General features: G+C 32.5%; 1 protein-coding gene across 3 annotated transcripts in view; it reads left to right on the forward strand.

The window, feature by feature from the left end:
- LOC124368783 (5-aminolevulinate synthase, nonspecific, mitochondrial-like) overlaps positions 1–26,189 on the forward strand; it is a 43,664-nt gene extending 17,475 nt beyond the window's left edge. Inside the window, exons 1-10 of one of the 3 annotated variants that reach the window (XM_046826150.1) lie at positions 364–496; positions 4,878–5,169; positions 6,213–6,290; positions 10,888–11,098; positions 14,084–14,268; positions 14,812–15,023; positions 15,678–15,810; positions 20,274–20,542; positions 21,745–21,954; positions 23,119–26,189. In XM_046826150.1, coding sequence (XP_046682106.1) covers positions 4,911–5,169; positions 6,213–6,290; positions 10,888–11,098; positions 14,084–14,268; positions 14,812–15,023; positions 15,678–15,810; positions 20,274–20,542; positions 21,745–21,954; positions 23,119–23,220 — 1,659 coding nt within the window. In that variant the 5' untranslated portion in view covers positions 364–496; positions 4,878–4,910 and the 3' untranslated portion in view covers positions 23,221–26,189. Of the gene's footprint in view, positions 1–363; positions 497–4,877; positions 5,170–6,212; positions 6,291–10,887; positions 11,099–14,083; positions 14,269–14,811; positions 15,024–15,677; positions 15,811–20,273; positions 20,543–21,744; positions 21,955–23,118 lie in introns of those variants that run through there. The other 2 variants (XM_046826151.1, XM_046826152.1) reach the window with 2 other exon arrangements.
- The last annotated feature ends 1,550 nt before the right edge of the window (positions 26,190–27,739 follow it).

The following is a 27,739-nucleotide window of genomic DNA, read 5'->3' on the forward strand; positions in this document are numbered from 1 at the left end:
ATTGCTTTGGATTTGGAACGGCTGTCATTGAAAATGCGCCTGGATGTTTCTTTCATTAATAGTTATAATAAAGTGTTTTACTTGTGAGCATATCTATTTTCATGATTGTAATATAGCGATAATTTAATTATTAATGTTTTGTTACTTTAAACTATTTACTATCTTGTTGTTATATGATTACTTATTTACTTCTTTATTTAAGATACAGTTTAGTGGTATTTTATCAGCAAAATAAATTGGCTATATAAAATTATTGAAAAGGGGGTTGGTTGCCTTTGGAATGAAAATAAAATAAAATTGTAGGTTTGCTATTCCGTTTCCTTTCTCGGATTTTAATGTTGGCTGCTCTGACGCATTTGTAGTCTGCTTCCAAAAAAAATGTGTTTGTAACCTCTATAACCTATTTTGAAATATCGGATATCTGTGTCCTTTCGATACCTGTCTTGGTGACCGATATACAGGTTATCAACATTTCTTGTTTAATTTTAAATTAAAGGTAGGCCAATATTGAACAATTCCATAAGTAAACTCATAGAGCTATTGTTAAATATAGATAAAATAACATATTTGGTCAATGTTAAGGTTATATGGATTGAATTTACATCTATTATATTTTAAGCGCCAGAAACCCCAATAGGTTTTTAGAATTCTAAAAATTCTATTTTGTAGAATTTTAGTACAATTTATACCAAACTAGCTGTATTTGTGTAAGCAAGGTTTTATTTTCATTGACTATGTATCATTGCACATTTAATTATTTGTGGTAGTCCTAGTTTGATGAAATAATTTAACTGTTTACCTTTTCGACCTGTCTTGTTCAAAATTATGTTGATATTATCATTATTTTCTTCCTTGCAACTTCTTGTTTCATGAGCTCATATTTTAACAATAATATAAACTCATGTTCTCTTGTTTCTCATTTCATCTTCCTTTTTGTAGTATGTCCAATTTTAGATTTGGGGAGCCCAAAGCTATTATATGTCTCAAATCAATTGATTTCTATGTCAAAGTATGATACATTAACATCCCTTTTTTTAATAAGTACTACTATGACCGGTGATGTGTGAGTAATGAAATGAGTAGCCTAGAAGGATGACATTTAGATTTCATCTGGTATAGAAGTTTGGAACAGATTTTATGTTTTTCATTTGAATATTTTTTCTAAGGGAGGTAGTCTCTGGAGACTAAAAATAATTTAAACTAAAGCATGCATTGGTTACTAACTTTAAAAACTTATAACAGTACACAAATAAAAGCCATTAATAATCACATTAATGTATGTATAATTAGTTAACCATGATATTCATTTTGTGTTTAAGAGTACTGTATGTCAAAAAATGGACACAACCGAATTTATGACAGTGTGAGATAAACTTTATTTGTAAAGTAGATTTTCATATAAATATGTCTTGTTTTTTTTTATATTTAGAAATTTTAAGCCCAAAAACATATTCACCTACATCGGAAAATCTCATAGGTGTAAGTGATGATATTTTGTAGCTTCCACGCCTAAACTTTTGTTTTGAGACCTATTTCTGATCTTAGCTACTTACTTTGATATATAATCTAATACATTTCATTTTTCTGTGGTAAAGCAGGCTGTATATAGGAGATCAAATGTGTGTCATGACTTAGCTTCTCTGATATAAAGATTTTGGGACACAGATAGTTTGTTATAAAGTCGACTGTAAAGTCAGTAAGTTAGTCGCTGTCCTTAATAGTCGTCATCTAGTATTAATGCTCAGTGAGTGTTAACTATATGAATCATAGCTACACGTACAGTACTCGTATAGGTTTACTGCGGAAGACGACGGTACCAGCAGTCAGTCATAAGTATTTCCTCACCAAGTATAGAGCCAAGTAAAGATGTGGAAACATTAATTCAAATATATTATAATAACCGTTAAAAATTAGTAGTTGCATTAAGTTAGGTAACAACTTTGTTATGATGAGCACACATGTTAAGTTATACTACAGAAGCATCTAATGAGTACAGAGCTGTCTATGGTATGATTTGATTTAAAATTAAAAAATAAAAGTTGTATAGGCTATAAAAACTCAACATTTTTGATCAAAACTCCTAGTTTTATAAGTTTTATGATAAGACGATTTTAAGTTATTCACTAAAACGATCCTAGCGACAAGCAGCCACTGATGTGTAAAATCTAATGGTCAAATAAAGTTTGGATATTTCTTAGCTCTAGAATAACTCTCAGGTGACGATTAAAACAGTCCTATTATCAAGAAATATCTTTCTTTTTATATTTGTGTTTTTAAGACCTATAAAAATAGTTACTTAAAAAAAGAAATGAAGCCTACAACTAGTAAAAATGTATTAACCTAGTTTAGCTACTTGATCAGAGTCTGAATCTTCACAAAAATTCTTGTCTAAAGGATATTAAGTCGTCAATTTTTAATTTTTGGGGGGAGTGCAATTTAATCCATGTTATACAAAACAGATTGATTGATTAATTTTCATGAAATCTGAATTATATACTGTTTCAAAGGAGCCTTCATTACCCAATCAAAATGCAACTTAGTATCCTCACCCAATATCTTTAGTTCTCTTTTGACTTTAAAGTTCACTCCGCTGTAATGATGCCAACATCTTAGAAATAAATAATAGACCTTTACACATAGGAATTGTAACTCTCTTAGTAATTTAAATTTTACTGCTCTACACAAGAGACAACACAATGAACTCAGCTGGATTAAAGATAAGCCCCTGAACTCTTGCTGCCTGTGACATTTTATCCAGATGTTCTAAAGACCTCTTCTAAAAAAGTAAAGATCATCAATGACCGAGATGGAGAGAGAGAGTGAACAGTAAAACAAAATATTCACTGCTCCTGGAAAAATATTATCGGACACTACAGTGATACTGCCTTGTGGTTGTTTATTACATTACAAATAAAGTGTTTACCCTATAGAAACTAGTTGCAAGGTTTATTTGAGGTAAATATTTTTATAAAATTTATTAATTTTCACGTAAAAGTGAAATTATAATGGTACCTGTAGTTTCCTTTTTCATGCTTGTGAACCATGTAGCAACATTTTATAAGTCTCTTAAAGCATGTGGAAAGTTAGGTTTACTACTTTATATTATTATTTATATTGCTTATCCTGTGCAAGGATCTTATCAAACAACAGAATAAGCGGGAGTCGATGTTGTACAAGGCCAATGGTACTGATAAAAAGTACAAAGGACACAGACAGATTTGAACCTCTGATATCTCTAACTCAGATCTAAAATCCTACGTCAGACCACTTTGCCATCCACACTCTAAAAATTATTACTTATTACAGGACGTTATAAATGTAAAAATTGTAAACTCACAGTAATAATTAAAAATGTTTTTAAAATATATATTTTAATAATAAGAAAGAAGTACATTGGTTTTTAAAGTAGTCTGATTAATTTATCCTGGACATGTCATGGTATTCTAGGTTTTCTTTCCTCTTTACCATAATAAGGAAAGGTAAATGAACTGTTCTTTTATATTAATACAACTAAACTTCGTAAAAATATAACGTAAAATGTTCTCGAGGTTAAACAACTTTCAGAAAACGGCCTTTGAGCCACATCTCCTTAAACGAAAGCAGGTTTAAACTGCTCAATAGGATGTTTTATGTGTCCTAGGGTGAACATATTGCAAATTGTGTATTAATTTGTTCTTAAGAGTAAGCAATCCCACAGACCTTGGGTTCACATATCATGTAGCTTGAAGCCATGGGTATAATCCAAATTTCCTTTTATTAAAACAACAGATCAGAACACAAAAGGAGTCGCAGTTCTTAAAATGGAACAGTTTGCACAAATGAGTGCATGCTGTTTTAGCAACTCCGATTTTAGTTTAATAAAATGGAGCTGGAAAATATATTTCACTACCCTACTATGGGGTAAATCAGTGGTAAATTTGGTTTTTTAATGCCAATACTTTTGCCATTTTTCTCATTATAAAAATGTCTACAGTAGAAGAGGTCATTATTGTGCAATGTTGGAGGTTATAAGACTGAGAAACACTTTTGTTACCTATATTATAAAATGTATTAAAAAACACAACAATTAATCAAAATAAGATTGTTTTATTAGCAGTTCAATTAATATTAATAGTTGGCCAATTCTGTTATCAGTATTAATTGTAACTGTAATATTTTAACTCATTTATTGTTTGTATTTGGTATGATTTCTGTTCTAAGACAGAGTAAGGTTAAAAGTAAACTGCTTCTCAATAAAAATAAAAACTAAAGTATCCATCCGATTATGCCTGTTTAAATTCTGCTTCATAAATTTTTCATTGCAATTTATATAGCACCTCCATTTTTAAATAGAAATAATGCAAGTAAAAATAGAATGTATATGTGAGCACAGTGAATTTGAAATTCCATACATGATTGGACATACAGTAGATTTGTTTATTACATTCTAGATATACTTATGTGTACATTAGCCTTGAATCATAGATAATAACAGGAAAGCAACTAGATAAGCAATAATTGATGAATTACTAAGTTATTTTAATCATATTATATTTAATATTGATACATGATGTATTTTATGTACGAGCTACCATAGCAAAGTTCTAGTGAAAATATCTAGTCTAAATCAATAAGAGGGACAAATCTAGCTATCAATTTTTACACATTGATTAACTCTTGAAGTAATTGAGTGGCAGTTATCTCAATCTGCTCTGTTGAGAATATGCTACGTTGTAATCTGATGAACCACTATCACAATGACTTGGTCATTTCCCGTTGAGTGAGTCTGAACATTTTGATGTATAACTAAATTACAGTTGTTGTTATCTTTGACGTATAGTTGGAGCATTCAATCAGTAAAATAATTGTATTAATTTTGTTTGTTTTTATTCTTTCAGAGGTAAATTGTAATCAACGTAATCTGAAAGAAAATGCCTTGTCCATTCCTAAGTCGGCTGCCCTCAGCCTACGTACGAAACTACGGGTTGAACCTTTTGAAGAGCTTCGGGAGTCATTGTCCCGTGGTGTCAAGGTTAGCTACCAGCATCCCAAACGACCCCAACCCCTCTGAGTACGCTGAGACCCCGGCCAGCCGGTGTCCTTTTCTGGCTGAGGTTAGCTCTCCTATTGTAAAGGAAGCCAGTCAAGAGCTTCAAGGTGACATTATTGAGTTTACTTCAAAAACAACAGGTAAGTGATTTTAATTTTTGTTATTTTTATCCCACACCATAGTATAAGAGAAAGTATTGTGGCTGTACAAAAATTAACAGCTTGGTTTTAGTGGTTTGAAATATCCAAACCAGTATTTTACACAGGGTTTCCGGAGTAAAAATATGGCATTTTGAAAGTAACCATCCTAAATTGAGTGTATAAACATCGACCATGACCCAACTAGACCGATTTTGACTAGATTTGGTATACATGTGTTTGGATACATTTTCTCTTTTTTTAACTATTAATTTCTGTAAATTATGATATGAAATGAATATTTCATAGTTTAATTTCGAGGTTATTAAATTTATATAATTTTGTTAGTGCCAAGTTCAACAACTCATTTTTATGACTGACTTTTGTAACCCAGATTTTGCAACTTTTTGTAGTAATTTGCACTAAATTTTCATGTTTTACAAAAGACTAAGAACTTACCAGATTAAAACATATTAAAAAACAAGTTGCCTCTAGTTTTTGTTGCTCTTTTCAGATAGATCACAAGATTAGATTATTGTTTCAAACTTGAGTTGCTCCTTCCCCACTTTTGGGAAAATGCCAAAAATAAACTTCAGGTGTTCTTTTATATATATGAGTGATGGAGATACATGAACTGCACTGTTATAACTCTTTATTTCAGGAGATGGGGTTATATATACAAAATGTATTAGGCTATGAACATTATTCAGATTTTTCTTTTCTTTCATTATAAATATGTTATAGAGGGAGATTAGTTTATTTCTACTCTGTTTAGTTTGAAAGATAAATATGTCATAAAAAATTGTTAGAGACCAACTGTTGAACTACTACTAATGTTGTTCCTAACTCTAAACTCTAATTCTGCAAACTTAAATCTCTTAAAGAAGCAAGTAATTATAGCGTTAATGTATGCTAAATAACTCTGAACACATACTGACTGTTGGTTTGATATCACTAAGTTAACCCTTGGATATTCCTTTGGCGATTCTTATTTGACCATTTTTGTGAATGAGTTGGCTAAGTGTACGGTTCATGTGTGTTGACAGAGGAAGGGGATGAACGAGACGGTGGTGCTAAGACAAGTCAGGCGGTCTCCCCTAAATCTGCTTCTCAACAAATCCAAGGTGGTGGGAACTGCTTAACTATCATGCATGCTAATTATGGGAAGATGATAGTGGAAGTTCAGGTTTAGCTTGACCTACTCTTAAACATAATATGCAATGTTCACTTTATTCTGCAACTGTTCTAAAACAAATTACTTCTAATAGTAATAATTATAGAGAATTTTCAAAATTTGATGTTTTAGGGTGAAAATCATTTGAAAGAATAATTTATCAAAAACTGATAAATGCATGATAAATTGATTAAATAAAATCATATTAATTGGATAAATGCTTAATGGCATTCGTTTCAATTGGTGGTGGCAGGCCAATTTTGATCTTCCTGTTTTTTTTTTTTTTTTTTTTTTAATAAACAAATATTAATGTAAAGAAGTGTAATATATTATACTGTTTAGAATGGCATGAATTATAATAATATAATAAAAAAATGTTTAATTAGTGTTTTTAAGTTATTGTGCTATGCTTACGTATTAATTTGTTGGATAAGATCATAAAAGGAGCCATGTTTAGAGATAGCCATTATATGATAACAAATATTATTTATGTTTAAAAAAAACCAAAAGTTTTTATGATATTTATTGCAGCATGGAAGTTATAGATAAAAACATGATAGGGTCAGAAAATCCAGAAAATATGTAGTAATAGATACATATATGTATGTCAACCATAGAGATGCGAAAGAATGTTATATTGGATATAATTTAATTTATAACTAAATAAGAGTTAATAATGTAGTAAGATGACATTTTAAATTTTGCTAAAAGCTTTTATCTCTAAATTTGTATTAAAAATATATTAAGTGAAAGAAAATCATCAAGTTTCTTTGTTTTAAGTTTGTTATTGACGATGGAAGGTTTGAAAGGATAACAGCATTTTGGGCATTTGCTATCGTTAAGGTTATAAAAGGTATAACACAACGTTTCAAAGATTGGAATCTATCCTATTCGTCAGGTGGGGGAAGTATTAATATGTACAAAAATAACGAACAGAAAGAAGTAAAGAAGGGAAAGATAAGGGTTCAAACATACCCAAAAGCTGCTTGGACCCAGTCCAGGCGTTGTCACTGCACAGGATGCAAGTCCCGAGCACAAATCACAAGTACGAGGATAACAATCACACATCACACTAGCCCAGGCTGCAGTGGGATACTAACAAGCATGTTGATGTTGGTTCTTTCACCGGCACCGCTTAGTGTCATCTGAAACAATGGGACTGGAAGGTGATGGTCAGGAGGGGGAAGGGGTAAAGGGAAGCTGGCCTTAAGTTTTAATCCTAGACCTTAGTGTCATGGTGTGTGTGTGTGTGTGTGTGTGTGAATCCTTTTGGTTGAGGTTTGTTTGATTGTTATAATCTTTTTAGGTTTCCTAGTTAGTTCTTTTTTTAATATTGGTACCAAAAGTGGTGTAACCTCAACCGAAGGTTGACTTAGCGGTTGTTCTGCTAATTTTGTGTATGAAGCCTCAATAAGTTTGTGTTTAAAAAAATTCTCCTCGCGGTGTATTATGTTGGCTTCATCCCATTTTATTTGATGATTTTCAGACCAGCAATGTTGAGCAATTTTAGACTTTTCCAGTAGTCCTTTTTTCGTAATGTCTCTATGTTCTTTAATTCTCAAATTTAGTGATCATTTTGTCTCGCCTATGTATTCACTGTTACAAGAACATGTTGTACTGTAAACACAGTTTTTGAGTCCTGTGTGCCATTTTTTGGTTTGGTTTTTACAAGACTTTGTCTAAGAGTGTTTTGTGTTTTAAAAAGCAATTCTAATATTATATTTCCTGCCTACTCTTCTAATTTTCTCTGATAATCCCGGCACATAAGGGATCGACATGTATGTAAATTTTTCTTTGTTTTCATTCTCTGACTCTTGGATTTTTTTATTGGTTTTTTTGCACTTATTTATGACAGACTGAGGGTATCTATTTAAAATAAGATCTGATTCAATGTTTTTGATTTCTTCTTTTAACCCATCTTTGTCTGAGCACAAGCTCTTTGCTCTATCAAACAATGGGTATACTTCCTCCATCTTTGACAGATTTTTGATGGTTTGATTGAAAATTTAGATATTGGCTAGTATGTGTTTTCTTACGATAAACTGTTGTCTTAAGGATGTCCCTATCTCTTACTACACACACATGCAGAAAGGGGAGTTTGTTTTGGACTTCTACCTTGATGGTAAGGAGAATGGAGGGAGAAATGCTGTTAATGTGGGACAAAAACTCTTTAAAGTTCCTTGTTTCCATGAGGGAAGAGTGATCCACGAATCTGAATCAGATCCTCGGTCTGAAGTGACTTGAAGCCTGGTCTTTTTGCTCAAATTCTTCCATAAAGATATTGGTGAAAATGGGCGATAGAGGAGATACCATCACCATTCCCTCATCTTGACGGTAAATTTGACCCTTTAGTTCAAAATAGTTACATTGAGTGCATAGCTCCAACAGTTCCATAATTACATTGATGGGAAGTTTTGTTTTCTCGTTTAATGTTTGATATTCTTTTTACCTCCCCCACCTGACGAAGAGGATAGATTCCAATCATCGAAACGTATTATATTTTTAATAACCTTAGCGATGGCAAATGTCCGAAATCCTCTTAACCCTTTAAGGAGTAATCACGTCTTAAGACGTGATTATATTTTAGACATAGAGGAGTAGCTATTTTTAGACTAATAAACGTCCAGAGAGTAGAGATTTTTTTTAATGTTATTTTTATAAAATCACTTTTATATAATTGTTGGAGTATCAAAATATGTATTTTACCTTTCAAAAATGAAAAAAAGCATTAACAGTAAATTTTGAGTTGTCATTGCGTAATATGACTTTATGGAATAAATTAATGTGCAAGGCAGGTTTAGCAAAATAAATAAAAGCCCTTGAGTTTTACAAATGCATTGTTCTAATAGAACATTATTTATTACTTGATGTTTATTACAAGAAAACATGAATACTGAAAAAATTAATTATATACTGGTTTTAGTCACTTTTCAGAAAATTTTTTTCGAGTGAAAGTCTCCAAAACATGGATGAACACATAGGGACACTTCACACTGTGCACATTGATAGACAGTGTCTTTTCTCTTCTTTTCTTTGAGCTTTGTGTTGCTACACACATAACATTGACGCTGCCGTAGTCTCTTCTTCGCCTCATTGTAGGACAGAGGACTCGGGAAGTGACGACGGCTCAAGACGTGATTACTCCTCTATGGCACAACATGTGTAAACGTCTTAAGACGTGATTACTATTTAAGCGTAAAAGGAATTACTACTTAAAGGGTTAATCAAGTTTCTTTATGCATAAACCTGTTCACTAACACTAATGTAAAATCCAGTAGATAAAAAACACCAATTTAATTGTGAAAATAAATTAAACTACCTCTAAAACATGAAGTACTTCAAAAATCATAAATTTCAAATAATCTACGAAGTGGAAATAAACAATAAACATGTTCAATATTTGATGATACCCCAGCATTGTTTAGTAAGAAAAGGATGTGTAAAATTCTAGCTTACAGTCTGACGTTTTCACTGGTGCCTCACAGTTACATTGATGTACTGTCACTGTACCATAGTGTGAGAGAGTTGGCACATATTGAAAACTCAATAAGTGGCTATAGAAGGTTTAAGACTGAATTAACTGTGAATTGTGAGTAATTTGAATATACTATAAAATTATAAATAATCTCCAAGCAAGTATTTCAGTATAATGCTGTAAATTTGAAGGTTTTATTATATATTGAAAATAATAGTTATTTTAATGTTTGATTATAATAGAAGCACCTAAACTATATAAAATGTTCTTTTTTTAATGCATTATTCAACTGGGCACGTGGTAACTCTATGAACATAAAATTGTGAAAATTTTCAATATTGTTTCATGATTTTGATTGTTGGAACTTGATAGTTCATGATTCTAGATAAGTTAATTACATTATAAAGTGGTTAGTAATAATACAACTCAGATTGTGATGTAATGCAGCAATTAAGATTGGAATTTGACTTATTTATTATTTCATTACTAGAGATTTATAATAATTTAGTTCTTATCATAATCTCTTCGAGATTTTGCAGAGTGGATCCTCAATCTAAAACAAAGTTAATTGTTTGATGTTAGATTTCGTTTTAAATTTTCAATTCCAAAAATGTTGTAAATGTATTTTAGGTGTTATTTTTAGATTAATTATAAAAAACGTTAATTTTGTTAACCATAAATACTTTAAAAATATGTTTACAAAAACTAAAAATGAACTGAAATCTTTAAACTTTCTGTAGTATTAAGTGTTGACTTAAGCGGTTTTTTGAGATTTTGTACGTATAAAACAGACAAATAACAACCAGAAATTATATATTTACAATAAATTATCATAACAATATAAAATAAACAAGTGTATATTAAATTTTTTTTAAACAAACAATAATACATATGATTTTAGTTGTATAATATTGGTAGCAGAGCATGCTAACGCTATCCACTGGAAAATTTTTAAACTGGCTTTCATTCAACTGACAGTGAATCTATGACATATATTATAACTAACATTTTATAGTAACTTCATTTACCACTATCAACACTAGCTTTTAGTGAACAGAAGTGTCTGTTCCAGAAAATAAATTCCCATATGAGGACTTCTTCCATGAGCAAATAATGCGCAAAAAACTGGACCACTCGTACAGGGTGTTCAAAAAGGTCGCTCGGTTGGCTTCAGAATTCCCAACTGCGCTGGAATACACCTGGGGAGAACAACCTATCACTGTTTGGTGTGCCAACGACTACTTAGGCATGTCGTGTCATCCTGTCGTCAAACAGGCTGTCAGGTGAGTCTGGCAATACTATCAACTGTTTTGTGCAACTCTCAAGGCAACTTTATTTCTTAACGCTTTTATTATCATGTTTTTCATACATTGATGAATGGAGTAATCGCCAATTTTCTTAAACATTTTATAATACTGTGCGTATCATAGCTCTAATGACAATTTTCAATCAGGGAAAATCAGGTTCACCCGTTTGCTACCAGACTATTTGCTGACATCTGATCCAATAGGGCCAAAGTACAGTTCATTTCAAATTATTAACAATTTTCCAAGTCAGAATTCCAAACAATTAGCAAGAGTGGAGAGATAGTAGCACTTAATGTACTCCATTTCTGTATTTTCACACGTTTGTGGATTTCCTTCTGTAAAAAAATGTTTTGTATAAATAATGTAATTCTAAACACAATGCACACATTAAATACCTTCTAATGTGACTTTTAATATATTTTATAATTATTTTTGCAAACATTTGGAATATCAAATTTTGGCAGTAAAAGGGTTAAGCGTGGGAGAAAATCAAGATGTTAGTCAGAACAGCCAAATCATGTATAACTCAAATTCAAATTCAAATGTTCTTTCAAATTCTTTCTTCAAATTGTTTCTTTCAAATTCTAATAAAAGTTGTGTTTTAAAAAATAAATCTTAACAATGTTACATTGATTAAACATTCTTTTACAATCGTCAGCACAAAAATTTTATTCATTTCGGCAACAGAGTTAACAAAGTAATTTTATCATTCCCAGCGATTTGTCAAGAACTCATCAATGGAATAAAATGCATTCGACACTAAAAGATCTCGTAATCGAGCTTTGAAACGTTTCTTTGTTGCCAATTCTTTTATGCACTCCGGGAGTCTGTTGATCACTTTAACACCAACCTGCGATGGAAGTTGTTCATAAACCATCGTTCTGTGAGACTGAACTCTCAGGTTGTCCCTGCCCCTCACATTATATCCGTGGACGTCACTACTATGTGTCAATTCGCATTTGTATCTACAATACAGGGCAACTTCCAGGATATAGAGGCAGGGCAAAGTCAGTAATCCCAGACTCCTGAAGGCTCCTGTCAATAACTTATTAGTAATTCCAATGTTTTTTTCCAAAGAGTTCTACTCATTGTATTTTTCTATAGGTATTTTTGTAACCCATACTCTTCTTACTTAAGTAATACAATAACAACAAAAATGTTGCTCATCGTGTGATCTTTACATGGCTCTTTTCAATACCAATAGAAATTGGTGCCTCAAATATTGTTTCTGTTGGCCAACATGAAATAAACAATGTAATACTACATAATGTACGAAAACCTAAGATAAGTATGGATATGTAATGGGATATGGTCATGTACTATGGTCATATTTCATTGTAATTAATGATTTAAATTCATACAAAATATGTTAATTATTTGTATATATTTTAATCTTTAAAAACCAAGTTACTAGTATTCATGCTTAGTGTTCATACAAACTGATATTTAGTATTTTAATATATATTATTACTTGAATTTTGAGATTACTTGAGGACTTGTATTACACGCTTCTATAAACTAATAAAACCACACCTACAATTACAGATTGTAACGTGGCATATCAAATCGCTATATTTTGGTTTACTGTTAAAATTTGTGTCTGGTCTGCTTAACTTGATCAAATTTTTCATTTGAGAGTCAATTTTTTGTTAGACTTTCATTTGCTTTTTAAATATTCATTAGTCGTGCCTGGCTTTAGGACGTGTTTGTCAATGTACCAATCCAGAGCGGGTGGCCTTGTATTGTTACAAAGAAACATGCAAATTATGTGACGCATGAGAAAGCCATTGAGTCCATTGCCATCTCCACACACTCGTGATTTACATGATCATTTTGAATAATTGAATCTTGGGTTCTTTTAATTTACGTGAACTATCTTGTGTGCATTAAGTCAGTTGGTTCAAAAAAATTTCAAGACCCAAAATCATTCATATAACAATAGGAACAAACACAATATTAGTAACAACTTAGTACAACTAACTGCTTTTAAAAATCTACTTACTCTAGGTGGTTTAAAGAAGTGATATTTTACTCCACGGATGAGTATATACATTTTAATTTTAGTGACATGATTCGTTAATCACAATTTCCTAGTTACCTCTTAAGTAGGTCTATTTCATGTGATATTTAGTTACCATTGTAAATTCATGACATAGCCTATATTACCAATCGTACGTATAATGCCCACATAAATTATTGATTAATTGAATTGCATGTAAATTCAGTTCAATTCAATTTATGGCTTTTGTTGACTGTCCAGATAGGATTTACGGCTCTTAAAACTGCTTCTCTATGAATAGAAGCTATTCAATTCCTACTCTTTTCTTTTCTCAGAATTTTGTACCACGGATTGGTGCAACTATCATGAGTTGTCTTTGCTTAGTTGCCAGGCCCACTGAGTTGTGATTAACGTGACATCATTCTCCAATTAGCACAAAATATACTCTCATATGTTCTCATATCAGAAGCTACCCGGGAGTAGCCTACATTTAAATATTTCGCTTTGAATTATGTTTCTATTTTATCAAATCTAACCCAAAGTAAATGTGCTTAAGACTTGTGTTTATTTAAAAGGGAAAGAACATTTTTAGTAATTTTTCAATTAACTGTAACAATTAAGGTAATGATTTTCATTAGAGCTATTTTTTATGGGCCGTTAATTTTTTTTGTGTTAATTAAGTTAGTTTTAATCAGACAAAATAAAATGAAACTCAAAATAACAATATTGCAATTAATGGACGTGGACAGGAAATTTCTAAATTATTTTTGTATCTTGATATATTTAGCTGTTAAGCTCATATCATAGTGTTTAGATTAAAAATACCATTTATGCCTACTGTTAAAACATTTGGTTACAAAATCATGTTTTCGATTTTTAAATAGAAGCTATCAAAAATTAAGTTTAAGACAGCTAAATCTACACAGCAGGGTTTGAAGTTTTTTACTGTTGTTGATTGGTAGAGATGCTGTGGAGATATACGGAGCTGGAGCTGGTGGAACTCGCAATATCTCTGGAAATTCCATCCTAATAGAGAAGCTCGAGCAGGACCTGGCCGAGTTACACCAGAAGGAGGCAGCACTTTTGTTTACATCGTGCTTTGTTGCCAACGACTCCACACTTTTTACTCTGGCGAAGGCTCTACCAGGTACTAACCAGCATGAATTTATAAAATTTAAACTCTTTTCTTGTTGAAGTATTTTAGTTGTAGTAGTGAAAAACTAAAGTAAAAACTAAACTCTTGTAATGCCACAACATCAAGCTGTATGTCAGTAAAGAGTAATTAAAACAATTCTTAATTCAATCATTGGCCTGAGTGCAATTAATTTATATCTCTTTACTGTTTTGGACTCTTTCCCTTCTCTTTGTGATATAGTAGATATTTAGCCCTCCAACTATTCCTCCTATAATATTCCTTTGCTCAGTTGCCAGACCCTTAAATTAACATGACATCATTCTCCAATCAGCACAAAATATTCTCTCATCTGTTCTTATATCAGAAGCTATCCAGGAGTAGCCTACATTTAAATATTTCACTTTGGATTATGTTTCTACATGCTTATGTAATATTCAAATTGACCTTGGTCTCTTATTTTCTTTTAGAAATAACCAACTGTTCTTTTGAAGAATTTATCATGAGCAGATTGAATATTTTTGGTGAAAAGATTTTTATAATAGTTGTTTATTTCAGGGTGTCATATATTCTCTGACGAGGGCAACCATGCTTCTATGATACAAGGAATCAGAAACAGCAGGGTACCTAAGCACATTTTCCGCCACAACGATCCTAACCACTTAGCAGAATTGCTGGCCAGTGTGGATAAAAGAGTGCCGAAGATTGTCGCTTTTGAGACAGTTCATTCGATGACCGGAGCCATCTGTCCTCTTGAGGAATTATGTCAAGTGAGTACTTGATTTGATCATAGTGGATCCATAGCACTTTGAATCATTTATGGCACTGACACTCCTTTTCAAGTTCATTATAAAAATTACTGTAACTTTGATAAAAATAAACATTGTCGATCAAAAAATTATTTTATGGGAAAGCAGATTCAGATAGAACTTTATTCTGCTCTATTCTGTCTTATAATTACAAGCAATGTTTAATTGAATAAAAAAAATCAATGAGAAATAATATTTACAAGGTAGTTCATTTTGGGTTTGAGAATCTGTGTGTATAATAATAATAAATAATTGTATGTTCAATATTATAAGTTAATGTAACTCTAATTTAATTATTTATGTTCATTCATTATACCATGTAATGATGTTTATTCCTCAATACTTTCAGAATATAGCCTTTTAAATTTTCTTTATATAGCTTGAACAAAATAAAATATTTTCGTTCAGTATACTTACAATAATTTTTATTTGCATATAGTGTTAAGTTTACATTCTGCTGGAAATTATATGGTAATACTTAGTTTGTTTAAAAAAATTACTAACGTTTCAATGGAGTAAATATTGTAATAATGAAGACATTTGTAACAAAGGCCTATGAGAATGATCTATGAATACTGTTGTACATGTATTGAACAGTAAGGAGTGTGTTCACAGGTGTCCCATGAGTTTGGTGCTCTCACATTTGTGGATGAGGTGCATGCGGTGGGCCTGTATGGACACCATGGCGCAGGGGTGGGTGAGCGCGACGGCCTTTTGCCTGAGATGGACATTATTTCTGGCACTCTAGGTGGGTTTTCATTTAGCCTACGTCTCAAACGAATTACTTTATTCCAGTTAATACATTTTTAGGAATATTAATTAATACACTAAATTTTAAAGAACAAAACCGATATTTGTCAAAAAGTTTAATTTATTTAGATTTGCAAAGAGGATTTTGGGTAATATAGTCGCTTTTTAAAGTTGAAAAACTGTGTATTTTTCGTACAACCAGTCTCTTGTCTGGGGTGTCTGGAATCTTAATTTTGAAATTCTTTGTCACTGACTTTTTTTAATCTCTTCCGACGAGCATGACTCTAGATTCCAGAAGTCAAGTCTGAGACAGTTAGATTTCAGACAATGCACTAAAAGGAAGGTGAACTGGAGCTAAACTCAACATTCACATTGAATCAATCTTTCCTACAATAGCTACGTTATGTGTGAAAAACTTGGTTGCTCCACCGTGCTTAGAGATCGTGTCTAAAACATTGCAGTGCACTCAGCTGTGTTCCTGATGAGACAGTGAGAATAACTCTTCACCTAGATTACACTATATTTTGTCATCTAGGTGTCGCTAATGTTGATGTAGAGTTCATTGTCAGCTTCTTCGTCGCCGACTTTTTTGGATCTCTTTAGACGAACATTACTCCATTTTCCAGGTTTTTACATCACAATATCGTGCATAAAATTTCAGGGGAATTTGAGAAAAATATTTTGAACTTCCGTAATTGTGACAGGTTATATGAATTTTCAGCACTAATTCATCAGGTACAAGGCTACCTCCAGTTACACTGTGATTCTCATTCTGAAAATTGGTTTGGCCATTTTTAAATTTGGCTAGTACTCATAATTTTTTTTCCATACACAAGATAAAATTTGTACATTTCAATTGGTTTGTAGTTTTCCTCAACGAAAAGGCCTACCTAATCACAGACCCACCTCAAAGTGGCCGGATTTTTAATTGCAGCTTGCAAATTTCAACAAGTCACAGAGAGCAAAGTAGGAAGAGCACAGTCCACACGCTACATCAGGGAAATTACATACTGAGTGCCGGGAACATTTTGAAACCAATATGGTTACTCTAGTCTTACCCAACACAAATGAGCCTAATCTTTATTTAATTTCTAACCCATTTTTCATTCCAAGTATCATATTAATATAAAATTTCATAATCGGAGGAATTTCACACAGTAATAAACCTAACACTTCTCAAAAATATTTAAATTTAGTTAAAATCTAATTCTTCCCTTTTATTTAACAAGGCGTTCAAAAAGTTAATATAATGAATCTAAACTAATCATTGTTTCATTTTTATTTATTGAGTGTCTAACTTTACTCAATACTCAAAACTATGTTTTCATACATTTACAAATACAACTAACACTCATAATAAATATTTAGACATAAAATCCAAAATTGTAATCTATTCATAACATCTCTCTTTCCCAGGGTGCATAAGTGAATAGACAGTTTGGTCGATCAAGCTTATTATATTGTATTTTCCACAATCACTAAGTTTCCATTTTTATCACAGAAATGCACATATTAGAAGTCATTAGTACTTATCAGAGTCCTGCAGATAACATGAGCACTGATAATGACTACTCTAGATAACAATATCCTCTACATAGTCACTTCATAGTTTATTTCCAATTGTTCTTTCTTTTTTTCTCTTAGGACAAGAAGCTGAGAAATTGTACTTAGTCCTGAAAGGACCTTTGCACTGCTTCCAGAGTGACAGGATATTCTGGATGGGTAAGGGTGGGGGTAGGGACCGGCTCCTGTATAGATCCATGAGGAAGGATTTTGGTGATTAATCTTAGTCATGTCTCCTTGGAAGAAGGGGAAGTTGAAGCAGGCAGGGGGTGGCACGCCATTATGTCTAGGAACAGTCCTTAACACTTAGGGAGCCCCACCAACTCCAACAGTCAACTCCCGCAGTAGACTAGACCTAAGCCCATCCATAAGACTAGATCCGTAAGGTTGCCCAAATTTAGTGACACAATGGGTTTTGGTGTACCAGTCAGAACGCCCAAATAATTCTATCTCTGTTAATTACAAGATCTTCGAGACTATCACTCACTCATTCTGTTGCACGCTCTTTTAAATACAAATTGTCCCAGTTATCTTTCAAACAACTTTCAATTTATATCTGAAATAAGTGAACGAAGTACAAGGAGAGATACATCCTTATTATCTATCCCAGTTCATCGAACAACTACCTTTAGTAAGTCGTTTACAGTTTCTGCCTGTCGATTGTGGAATGCCTTACCTATAAATATCAGAGCCATTGAATGGTGCGCTCGCTTTGGGGCGGAGGTCAGGGCCTTGATGCTGGGGGCTCGGGGGGGTATAGCAGTTGGCGGCTTTGGAATGTGGTACTTAGGGCAACTGAATGCAAGTTGAATGAATGCGTGTATGTCTTATTATAGTATTGTAAATATTTATAAAGTTACATTAATTATAGATTTTTTATTTTTTAATTTTATTTTAAAGCTAAGATTCTTGTAACGTATAAGGTTAATTAATATATTTATGTTTAGTTATACATGTATATATATGTTAGTTTAATTTTTTACGAGGTTAAGTGGTAGAGAGGACTTTATAGTCCTAACTTCGCCTCCAATAAAGACATTTTTCATTTCATTTCAGAATTGAACCCCCAGCAGAATGTTAGTGCTCATAGATTTTGCACCCTTTCACACTCACTCCGTCATATAAAACAGTTTTCAACAAGGCATCAATTAAAGTCTATTTCAATATCATTTATACAAGCTCTTTCACTGCGTTATTAAAGATTTTCATCTAATTTAATTCAAAATAAATGTATTTTCATTAACAGATTCTGTGTCCTCTGTTATTTAGTGATATTCCTGCTGGAATGTGTTTTGATGCTCTCAGATAGAGGAGACATTTAGTGTTTTGTTGGTTTCAAAGTAATGCAGTTAACATCTGGTAGAATGAGTTCAGATATCCTGTTACATTAGTTTGTCAATGACAGTTGGTCAAGTGTCAGTTTTTGGTCAAATAAACGTGAGTGAAATATTTTGCTTTTGTATCTATTGTTTCAGATTTATTTGTCTATGAAATGTAAAAACAGTATATAAAAATATGTTTTAGAATAGCAATTAGTGCAATAAAGAACTGCCACAAGCAATGTATGTAGATGCAGTGAACTGTTTTTATCGCTACACCATCTGCCACTGCAAATACTTCTGGCCGCTGGTTGTCAAGCGCTCAGGTGTTTAATCGCAGATTTACATAATGATTTGTATACTTTAACTGATTCATTTGTTAGATACTAGCTTAAATGTATAAACTAACTTTGGGATCTATCAATTCCAGAATAATATGTTAATTTATAAATTCTATCTCTTTAATCTAGGACAAACAATGATTAGTTTAATATTTATTTAAACATTACTCCAACTCCTCTATCAATAAATCAAGAATATTATATGGTCATGACATTGCAAATAGACTTATTTCAGTCAAATATATAGCAGGCGAGAAGAAGTTTACTGCACCATTCTAGACACAGAACTATTGCAATGGATTCCCAACAGCTGTGGAGTGGTTCCATCTTACAGTTCCATTGCAACAAAACACTATAATATTCATTTTGTTACATCTCGTCGTGTCACGTTTGAAAAATCAAAGGTCGCTTATATCGGATTTGCTGAACTGCAAATTATACCTAAGTCAAAAGACATACCAATTAATAATCAGTGGTTGAAATTACAACACTTTTTATAGGCACATGGAATTAAAATTTGTGCATTACACCATTTGTTTAATTTTTGTGGGTACATTATTACAATTAACGTACTGGTATATTTAAAAATTTTAATGCATAGTTAGGATAAAAATCAAATTTTGATAAACTTAAAGCTATAAAACGTAGTTAGGTAGATTTTATAAATTTATTCTCATTAGATTTTATATACTCAGTATCTCAAAAACTGTTTAAGATACAAAATGTTTATAACAAAATGTTTTGGAAATGTTGGACAATTTCAACTGACTGATTTTGTATGCAAAATCTACCTAAAAAGTGCTAAATATGAATAAATGCCCAATCAATAACAAATAATATTGGAGAGAGAGGAAAAAAGGTGGCAATTAAAAATTCTAGCCTCTCTGGACTAGTTGCAATGTATAGTGTTACGGTTATCTCATCATTCAGTTCTCGTTCCAATGAACCGGCCCAGAATCCTTGCCATTGTTTACTATATTCAACTAGGTAACAAGATTTCTACATTAACTTAAATAATAAAAATTATTTGTTTTATGCTGTTTATGGTTTGATTTACGAAATAATTCATATTTGTTCTAATACCGAGTGATACTTAGAGCTGTGATATATTAGATCTCAGCCTCTAAAAGCGTAAGTATCAGCTACACTGAGAGTCTAAATTTAAATTTTTATGAAAATATTACTGGTCATGAGAAGGTGTAACTGGTCTTCAATGACGTGTTCTTTTTGGTTGTCAGGCAAAGCCGTGGGAAATGTGGGCGGCTATATAGCGGGTACCAGCAAGTTGGTAGACATGGTCCGTAGCTACGCAGCAGGGTTCATCTTCACTACGTCACTGCCTCCTACAGTGGTGGCGGGGGCCCGAGCAGCGATCTCAGTACTCGGTAGCCAGGACGGACGCACCCTTAGACACAAACACCAGGAGAATGTTGCCTACATGAAGACCAGGCTGTTAGAACATGGCTTCCCTGTGGAACCATCTCCCTCTCACATCATTCCGATAAGAGTAAGTCACGTATATTAGGATATCCTGAAAATTTCTTCAGAAAAATATTATATAGTTTAGCAAAAATGCATTATAACAAATAAAAGCATTTAACTAACTATAGGAAAATTTTAAAAACGTGTTCAAAGCCATATGTTTCTCAGTTTATTAGACGATTTCATAAAAATTATTTTATAAAATAAATCTTCAGTCAATTTAGAGCCATACATTCATTTTTATTTCATTACAGATTAATCATGTAATGATAACCCTCAGCTATACTCTTAGTTTGGACAGGACAGCTGCAAACTTCTAGAATTCAGGAAATGGTCAGAAATATGCCTTTGAAGTCTTGAATTAAAGATCATATCCCTAGATGTAATAATATGTATCAATCACCATTGCATTATTGTTAAGATAGTGGACTATTGTTTGAATCTACCTCAATTTTACATTCACAGCTTCAGATTTGTGTAGTCACTTCTCGGCCATGGGAGTGCCGACGGCCGAGTGGTCTAAGATGTTAGACAGCGCAGGTTCAAATTCTGTCTGTGACTCTTGCACTTTTTATCAGTACCATCAACCTTTTACTGTATCGACTCTCCCCCTTATTCTGTTTGATAAGACCCTCGCACAGGCAAGACCCTCGCACAGGCCAGTGGCCCATGAGGACGGGCAGAATAAGGCATAAAAGGGGATCGGCTTCTCCCAAAAAAACTTTTGTTTTTTCACGCTTATTTTCCCTCCTCCTTCTCAACTACATTCTGCCAATTTTACTCCCTTTATGTTAATGATATGTGTGTGGGTTTTTATCAAACAAAATACAGGAAGAAAGTACAATACAGTAAGAGATGACAAGTGGTGAAAAGTTAGTCACTGTGATGGCATTATTACCGTCTTCCAAAGGCTCAATTTTCCAATTTTTAATGTCCCCTCTAACAAACTGAAATACTGATTTGTTTTCTAAATCTAGATTTATCAAGATGTCTCTACTTACAATACTTTAAGCCTGCAAAGAAAAAGAATTATCACCTGTATTGAAAAGTGAAATCCACTCTTTCGTATCTGCCATTAAGTCAATCCTGAGATTGTAGTAACCCCTTCCGTACTTAATATTCTTGTCAAAAGGTTAATGCTTTGCTGAGGAATGGGTGAAATTCGAATAAACCTAAACCAATTTCGTCAGTAATTTAGTTCCTGACAGAAAATGTTACTATGTATAGATTGGAGACCCCGCACAATGCACCGCTGTGTCCGACAACCTACTGCGCGAGAAAGGTCACTACGTACAGGCCATCAACTATCCAACAGTGCGTTTAGGGGAAGAGAAGTTACGGTTAGTTCCGACTCCACACCATACCCTCCAGATGATAGATACCTTCGTACATGACTTGCTTGATGTCTGGACATCCCTGAAACTGCCCCTTGCTCCGGTAAGTGATCTGTAGAAAATGTATTATTTCTTTTATTTTACATAATGGGAATAAATATCAATCCCCTCAATTCTTGTAATACTGAATATAATATTACATATTTTATAATATTTCTATTAGACAACATGAAGATTATTTTTAAGTGGGAGGAAACTAAGATTGAAATTTTAAAAATTGAATTTATAAAACTTACACCTTATGACCCATCAGATAGATTTTTAGAATAGAATTTTAAAATAATAGATAGAGTTTAAATTTATTTTTTTTAAATTCCATTTAATTCCAATAAAAAGATGGATTACAAAATATGTTTACAAAAATATGAAGTACATATTTTTGTAAAAGAGAAAGTGTTCAGCACGGAACTATTTAGTATTTAAAAAAATGCTAAAATCAAAATTGTGAATTAAAACTTAAAGATGATAATAGCTCTCATCTGTTTGAGATTGATGAGACCATGATGACTATAAAAGCTAATACACCATACCAAGTTATCCTTCATGGGCACCAGTAGGATAACGTGGGTTAAACTGTTGTCGTACATTATTTTAAGTAGTATATTAATAATATAATAAATATTCTAATAAATAATAGACAGCCAAGGTCATTGAGGTTGTTTTAACAAAGTTAATATTGCAGTAGGTTGCTCTTTGTTTATTACGAAGTCAAAACCAATCATTTAAGCTGTACATAACATAGAGGAATGTTGGGAAGGGTTGATTCACTACGAATCTTAAGTTCTGCTCCATTTCACCTTCTCCTTAGTGCATTGTCTGAAGTCTAACGCTGTGATAGAGTTGACCCCTGGAATCTGGAATCAACATCAATCTGAAGAGATCCAAAACAGGCAGTGACAAAGTAGCTCAAAATGAACTCTTTACATCGTTTCACATCAGAGACTCCTCGACTACAAACAAATGTAATCCAGATGAAGTGGTGTTCTCATTGTCTCATCAGGTGCACAATTGCTTGATGCTAAACAATTCTAAATTAAAAGGCCATGGAATAAGCAACGCTTTTGTTGATTAATATTTCAGGCAGCTTCAATTTGTTTCCAAAGTTAATTACTTTTACTACTCCTTTGAATGTATTTTTAAAAAAGATTACTTTATATTCCACTCTCTGTTGTGTAATTGTGATGAGTGCTCTGTCTCTGTTGCGCAGATCCAGAAGTGCAGCCACTGCCTCAAGTTGACACCGATGAGCTGTGACTCTCAGGCCGGCTGTGTTGCTCCCAACTGCCCTCAGATGGTTGCCTCCAATTAAATCTCTACACCGGTTCCATTTCCTGTTGTTCTCTCTGAATCCCGCATGGTTACAAAAAAAGCTTTTAAAGACCAAGTAGACTTCCCTGTATCCAGTAGGTGGAAACCTCACAATGCTTGAGGATTTGGTATTGTATCTAAAATTGTTTTTTGGGGGAAAATAGTCTGGAGGACTAAGGAAGTACAGGGGAGTGGACAACACCCGTTGTGATATCCTGCCCCAAAGTACACCACTGGATAATACAATAGAAAAAGTGGTATTCTAGATCTACTATGCTGTGAAACTTATGTGCACTACAATCGGAATGATGAGACACCAAGTACTTTCGTAACGACACCTTGCTGTAACAGAGCACTAACAAACTCAAAACCAGATAGGAATCTGGTTAAAATCTATTAGTGTAAAAAGTAATTAACCCTTTCCAATAATTTAAAATACCTTTCTGATTTTCCCCAGATCTGATTTTAATACACGCAAATTGCTCAAAAATTTAAAATATGTACTCACAGATATACTTATTTCCACTTTCAACAGATTAACTAATTTTTTATTGTTTGTCTATATTATACATTTACACAAAAAAGACACTTCATTTACTCGTACATTTTCAAACCTGGTGCAAACCAGGTTTACTTACACAGAAGTAAACAGTTTCTTTACTTCCATCAGATACTTTCCCGTTACTACACACTGCACAATTCTTGTCATTCTTCTGTTCATTAGGCATACATAACACAGGGAGGTTGTCTACTTAGCCTTTCATCCTTCAACATTCAGTGTTCTACAATCATGACATTAAAAATACCTACAGTTCCAATTAAAAGAAGCTACAAATTTATTCTAGCAGTAGAATAACAACATAGAAAATCAGATACAAAATATATTTGTCACTCTCAAACTCGGTCCGACATCAGATCTCACTTGACAAATGATTGGAAAGGGTTAAATTTAACTACCAAATTTTTGTTGTATTTACTCCTGACACATAATTATTTCAACATAATATTTACTCTTTTACTGAACTTGTATATTTTTCATTTAATGTTTCGGTGTTAGAAGGTCTAATCTTTTTCATGTTATAATCACACATGGAGATTATGGCATTTATTGATTTAGTTTTTGCTGTGTCTATTTCAATAGCTATTATATTGGATCATAATTCATTGACATACAAATCTGTATTAAAGTGCATAATAAAGGAGTTGTAGTGAAACACAAACTTTAAGGTTGACTTTAAAACTGGCTTTGACAGAAGTGTGTTAACGTCATGCTATTATCTCCTATACTATATAAAGAACCAAACCACACACTATATCAGCATTTTTACAACTAAACGTATTGTCTAAAAATTAGTAGCATCTATCTAGCTGTATAGTTTGTGATTCTAATTTTCCTGTAGGTGGGGAGAGTATAAGATATAAATGTTCAAATTGCAGCAAACCACATAATATGTTTGTAGTTACACCATATTTGCTTAGTTACATTTGTTATTATTATGTTATCGATAGTCCATATAAACATGACAAAATGCTTAAAATTAGCTACCAGATTGTGTTCAAAGTAATTTACAATTTTTAAGGTATAGATTACATTCCAAATATTTTACTGGAAGAGAATTTATGAGATTTTATGCGATTAAAATATATATTTATACTTACTTTGATGTTTAAAGTTACCAAGTGTTATATAAGTTCAAGAGATAATTTTTTCTCTGGTTACTTCTTGTACAAAATACCAATAAGTAAATGTGCTGTATGATAATTTTTTTTACAACTAAGTATTTTAAGTTTTACCAATTAGTACAAATACTGTTTTAATTTTTACTCTGAAATTTAGTTTTTGTGATTACTGTTACTTTTGTGTAGCTATTATATAGCTTTGATTTTTTTATGTGTATTTATTGGAAATTCAGGGGAAAGTGTCAGAGAGTTTACTCAAGTTAGTAGCAGATAATTCAAGTTTTTTTATTGTTTTGAGCCACAGAATCCTGTTTAAGTTCCTACAACTCCTTGGTGGTTGGTCATCCTGGTGGGAGAGGAGCAAGGCAATTATATTTTTCTACTGACATTATTGTTCATGTTCTGACTCTTGTGACCTATAGTCAGCAAAAAAGTATTAAAATACAAGATTTTATATTTATTATATATGTTATAGAACAAATAAAACTAATAACAGTTGTGCATCCACATCCGTAGCAAAATTAAGACTGCAGAATCTGTAGATAACAAATCGTAACTAAAAACATACTCTGTAACTCAAAACAGTCAAAAGAAAATCTATCTGCTGCAAGACATCTTATTGGAGAATTGTTAAACTTAGTTAAGTTCTCTGCAGTTTTTCCCTCTAAAGTTTGAATAGATCAGGTCAAAATGCATGCAAGCCTCAATTGTATTATTTATTTATATATTTTTAATGTTTATGTTCCTCATTACTGTACGTATAAATAAGGGTAGGTGCAGGGTGGTATGCATAACTGAGCTTTGCTAGATTTGTAAAATAAGAACTCTTTTGATTTATTTTTGCATATTTGTATTACTATTTTTTCAAATTGCACTCTGATTAGCTCTTTAGTTACCAACTAATTTAATTTTTGTCAGGAAATCAATGTACAAACAAATCTTTGTGAAAAGAGCAGTGTAACTTACCTACAAAAGTTTTACCTTCCTTAGTAAACTCCTGGTATGTTTAAAATAAATTTCCTAACTTTTCACTCAATCTGTCATAATATACTGTCCGTCAATATTGGAATGTTGTAGACATTGATGTTAGTGTTGTGGATGCATGTACACCACTGATATGTAGATACCTCTTGAGACACTCCAACAATTTTACGGGATAATGTGAGTGAGAGGTGTACTAATTATAGATATCTGTTACACAATTGGATATTGTTACAATGAAGGACAAGTACTCAAGAAGCACTTTAATGTTCAGTTATGAAAGTTCAGAGTAAAATATTTTACTACTTTCTTGATGTGTTTTATGCAGTAGACCTCTTTTTTCAGCTCAAGAACTCAAATTTGGAACTTAACGCTTTGTAACATGTTATTTTTTACAAAATGGGAAAGGCGAAATAATAAATTTTTTTTAATTTTAACCCTCCATCAGGCGCTTAAAATTAGAAACACCATCAGGCGCTCACTGAGGTTTCCTCCAGGTCAGCGAATAATGGATATCATAGTCGTTTAAACTGTTTTTATTTGTTTAAATATTCATACTGATTTAATTACAATGTAATATATTCATTTTTAGAAATTAAATAAAAATTACTCTCTTATATAATGAATTTTCCAAATAAGAAATTAAAAATCTTAAAAAATGTTATTGTATAATAACAACATGATTTATTTTAAGGAATAATGCAATTAATTGTAAAAATGTTTAACCTACTGTAATAATATATGTAAATTAACTTAGTTTTTAGCTTCTTACAAAAACAACTTACTTCAGTTCTTGAGATATTATACAATTGTAATGTCAATTATTACTCTGAAATAAAAATGTATTCTTTACTAAAATTTTTTTAAACACTACACAAAGTTTCAAAACATTTTCCTTCTGGTTCTTATAACGACAATATTTACTCCATAAACAGTACTGAAATGTTCCCTAGCACACGGGTACTGTACTGACAAGTCTCTCGTCTTCATTCTCCATTTCAAAAAATTCAAATAAAATATATTGTAAAACTTAAAAAGATACCATCACAGGTCACACATTTAGGCGCACACGGATTATTACACCATAAAAGCTAAACACAATAAGGCGCTCACGGAGATTTCGTCCAAGCACTACAAACACAACATCGGGCGCTCACAGAGCAATCGTCCAGTCTCGCACGGAAGTAGACCTCATACTGACAGATTTTGACAAAGATAAGCGGGAGGCTATTGTTTCACTTCCCCGAAAGATGCTCGTGAATTAAACTGCGGGAAACGACTGCCAACATCAGAAAAGTAGTACTATTTTTAATAATAAAAAATACACGGAGGAAAACTCCGTTTAGCGCCCGATGTAGGGTTAAAGAAAACGCTTCAGTTTTAATAACATGTTCTGGACTATGTCTTCGTCACCTACTAGACAAATCCACCGCAGAAGACGTACATCGTAGTAGTACCTCTGCTTGTCTGGTTATGGTAACGTGGTTACATAGTTCAGCACACAATTGCACTGCATATAGAAAGGGAGTCAAATAAACCAAATATTTTATATAACTCCCCACAAGGAATACTTCCACACCACTGATCTGAATGACAATTATACAGAGTTAGGTCATCATGTCGCATAAAATAAATCCATTATTACGAAATCAATCATTCGAACATTCTCTGAATATAGCTTCCACTGTGGTGCTCCTCTAACCTTTTAAAAAATAAAGCCATCTGAGTCTGTAACTGAAGAAATGGCCAGTTTTCAAGCATCCTGAGGTTTTCAAGATTCCTGTTATGGTGTTCTCTATGTAGAAAATAGGACTGCTCTCTTGTTTTAGAATTGAATGGAAGTAAATTACAGTGTCATT

This window comes from Homalodisca vitripennis, chromosome X (assembly GCF_021130785.1).
Source record: "Homalodisca vitripennis isolate AUS2020 chromosome X, UT_GWSS_2.1, whole genome shotgun sequence".
NCBI classification, from domain to species: domain Eukaryota; kingdom Metazoa; phylum Arthropoda; class Insecta; order Hemiptera; family Cicadellidae; genus Homalodisca; species Homalodisca vitripennis.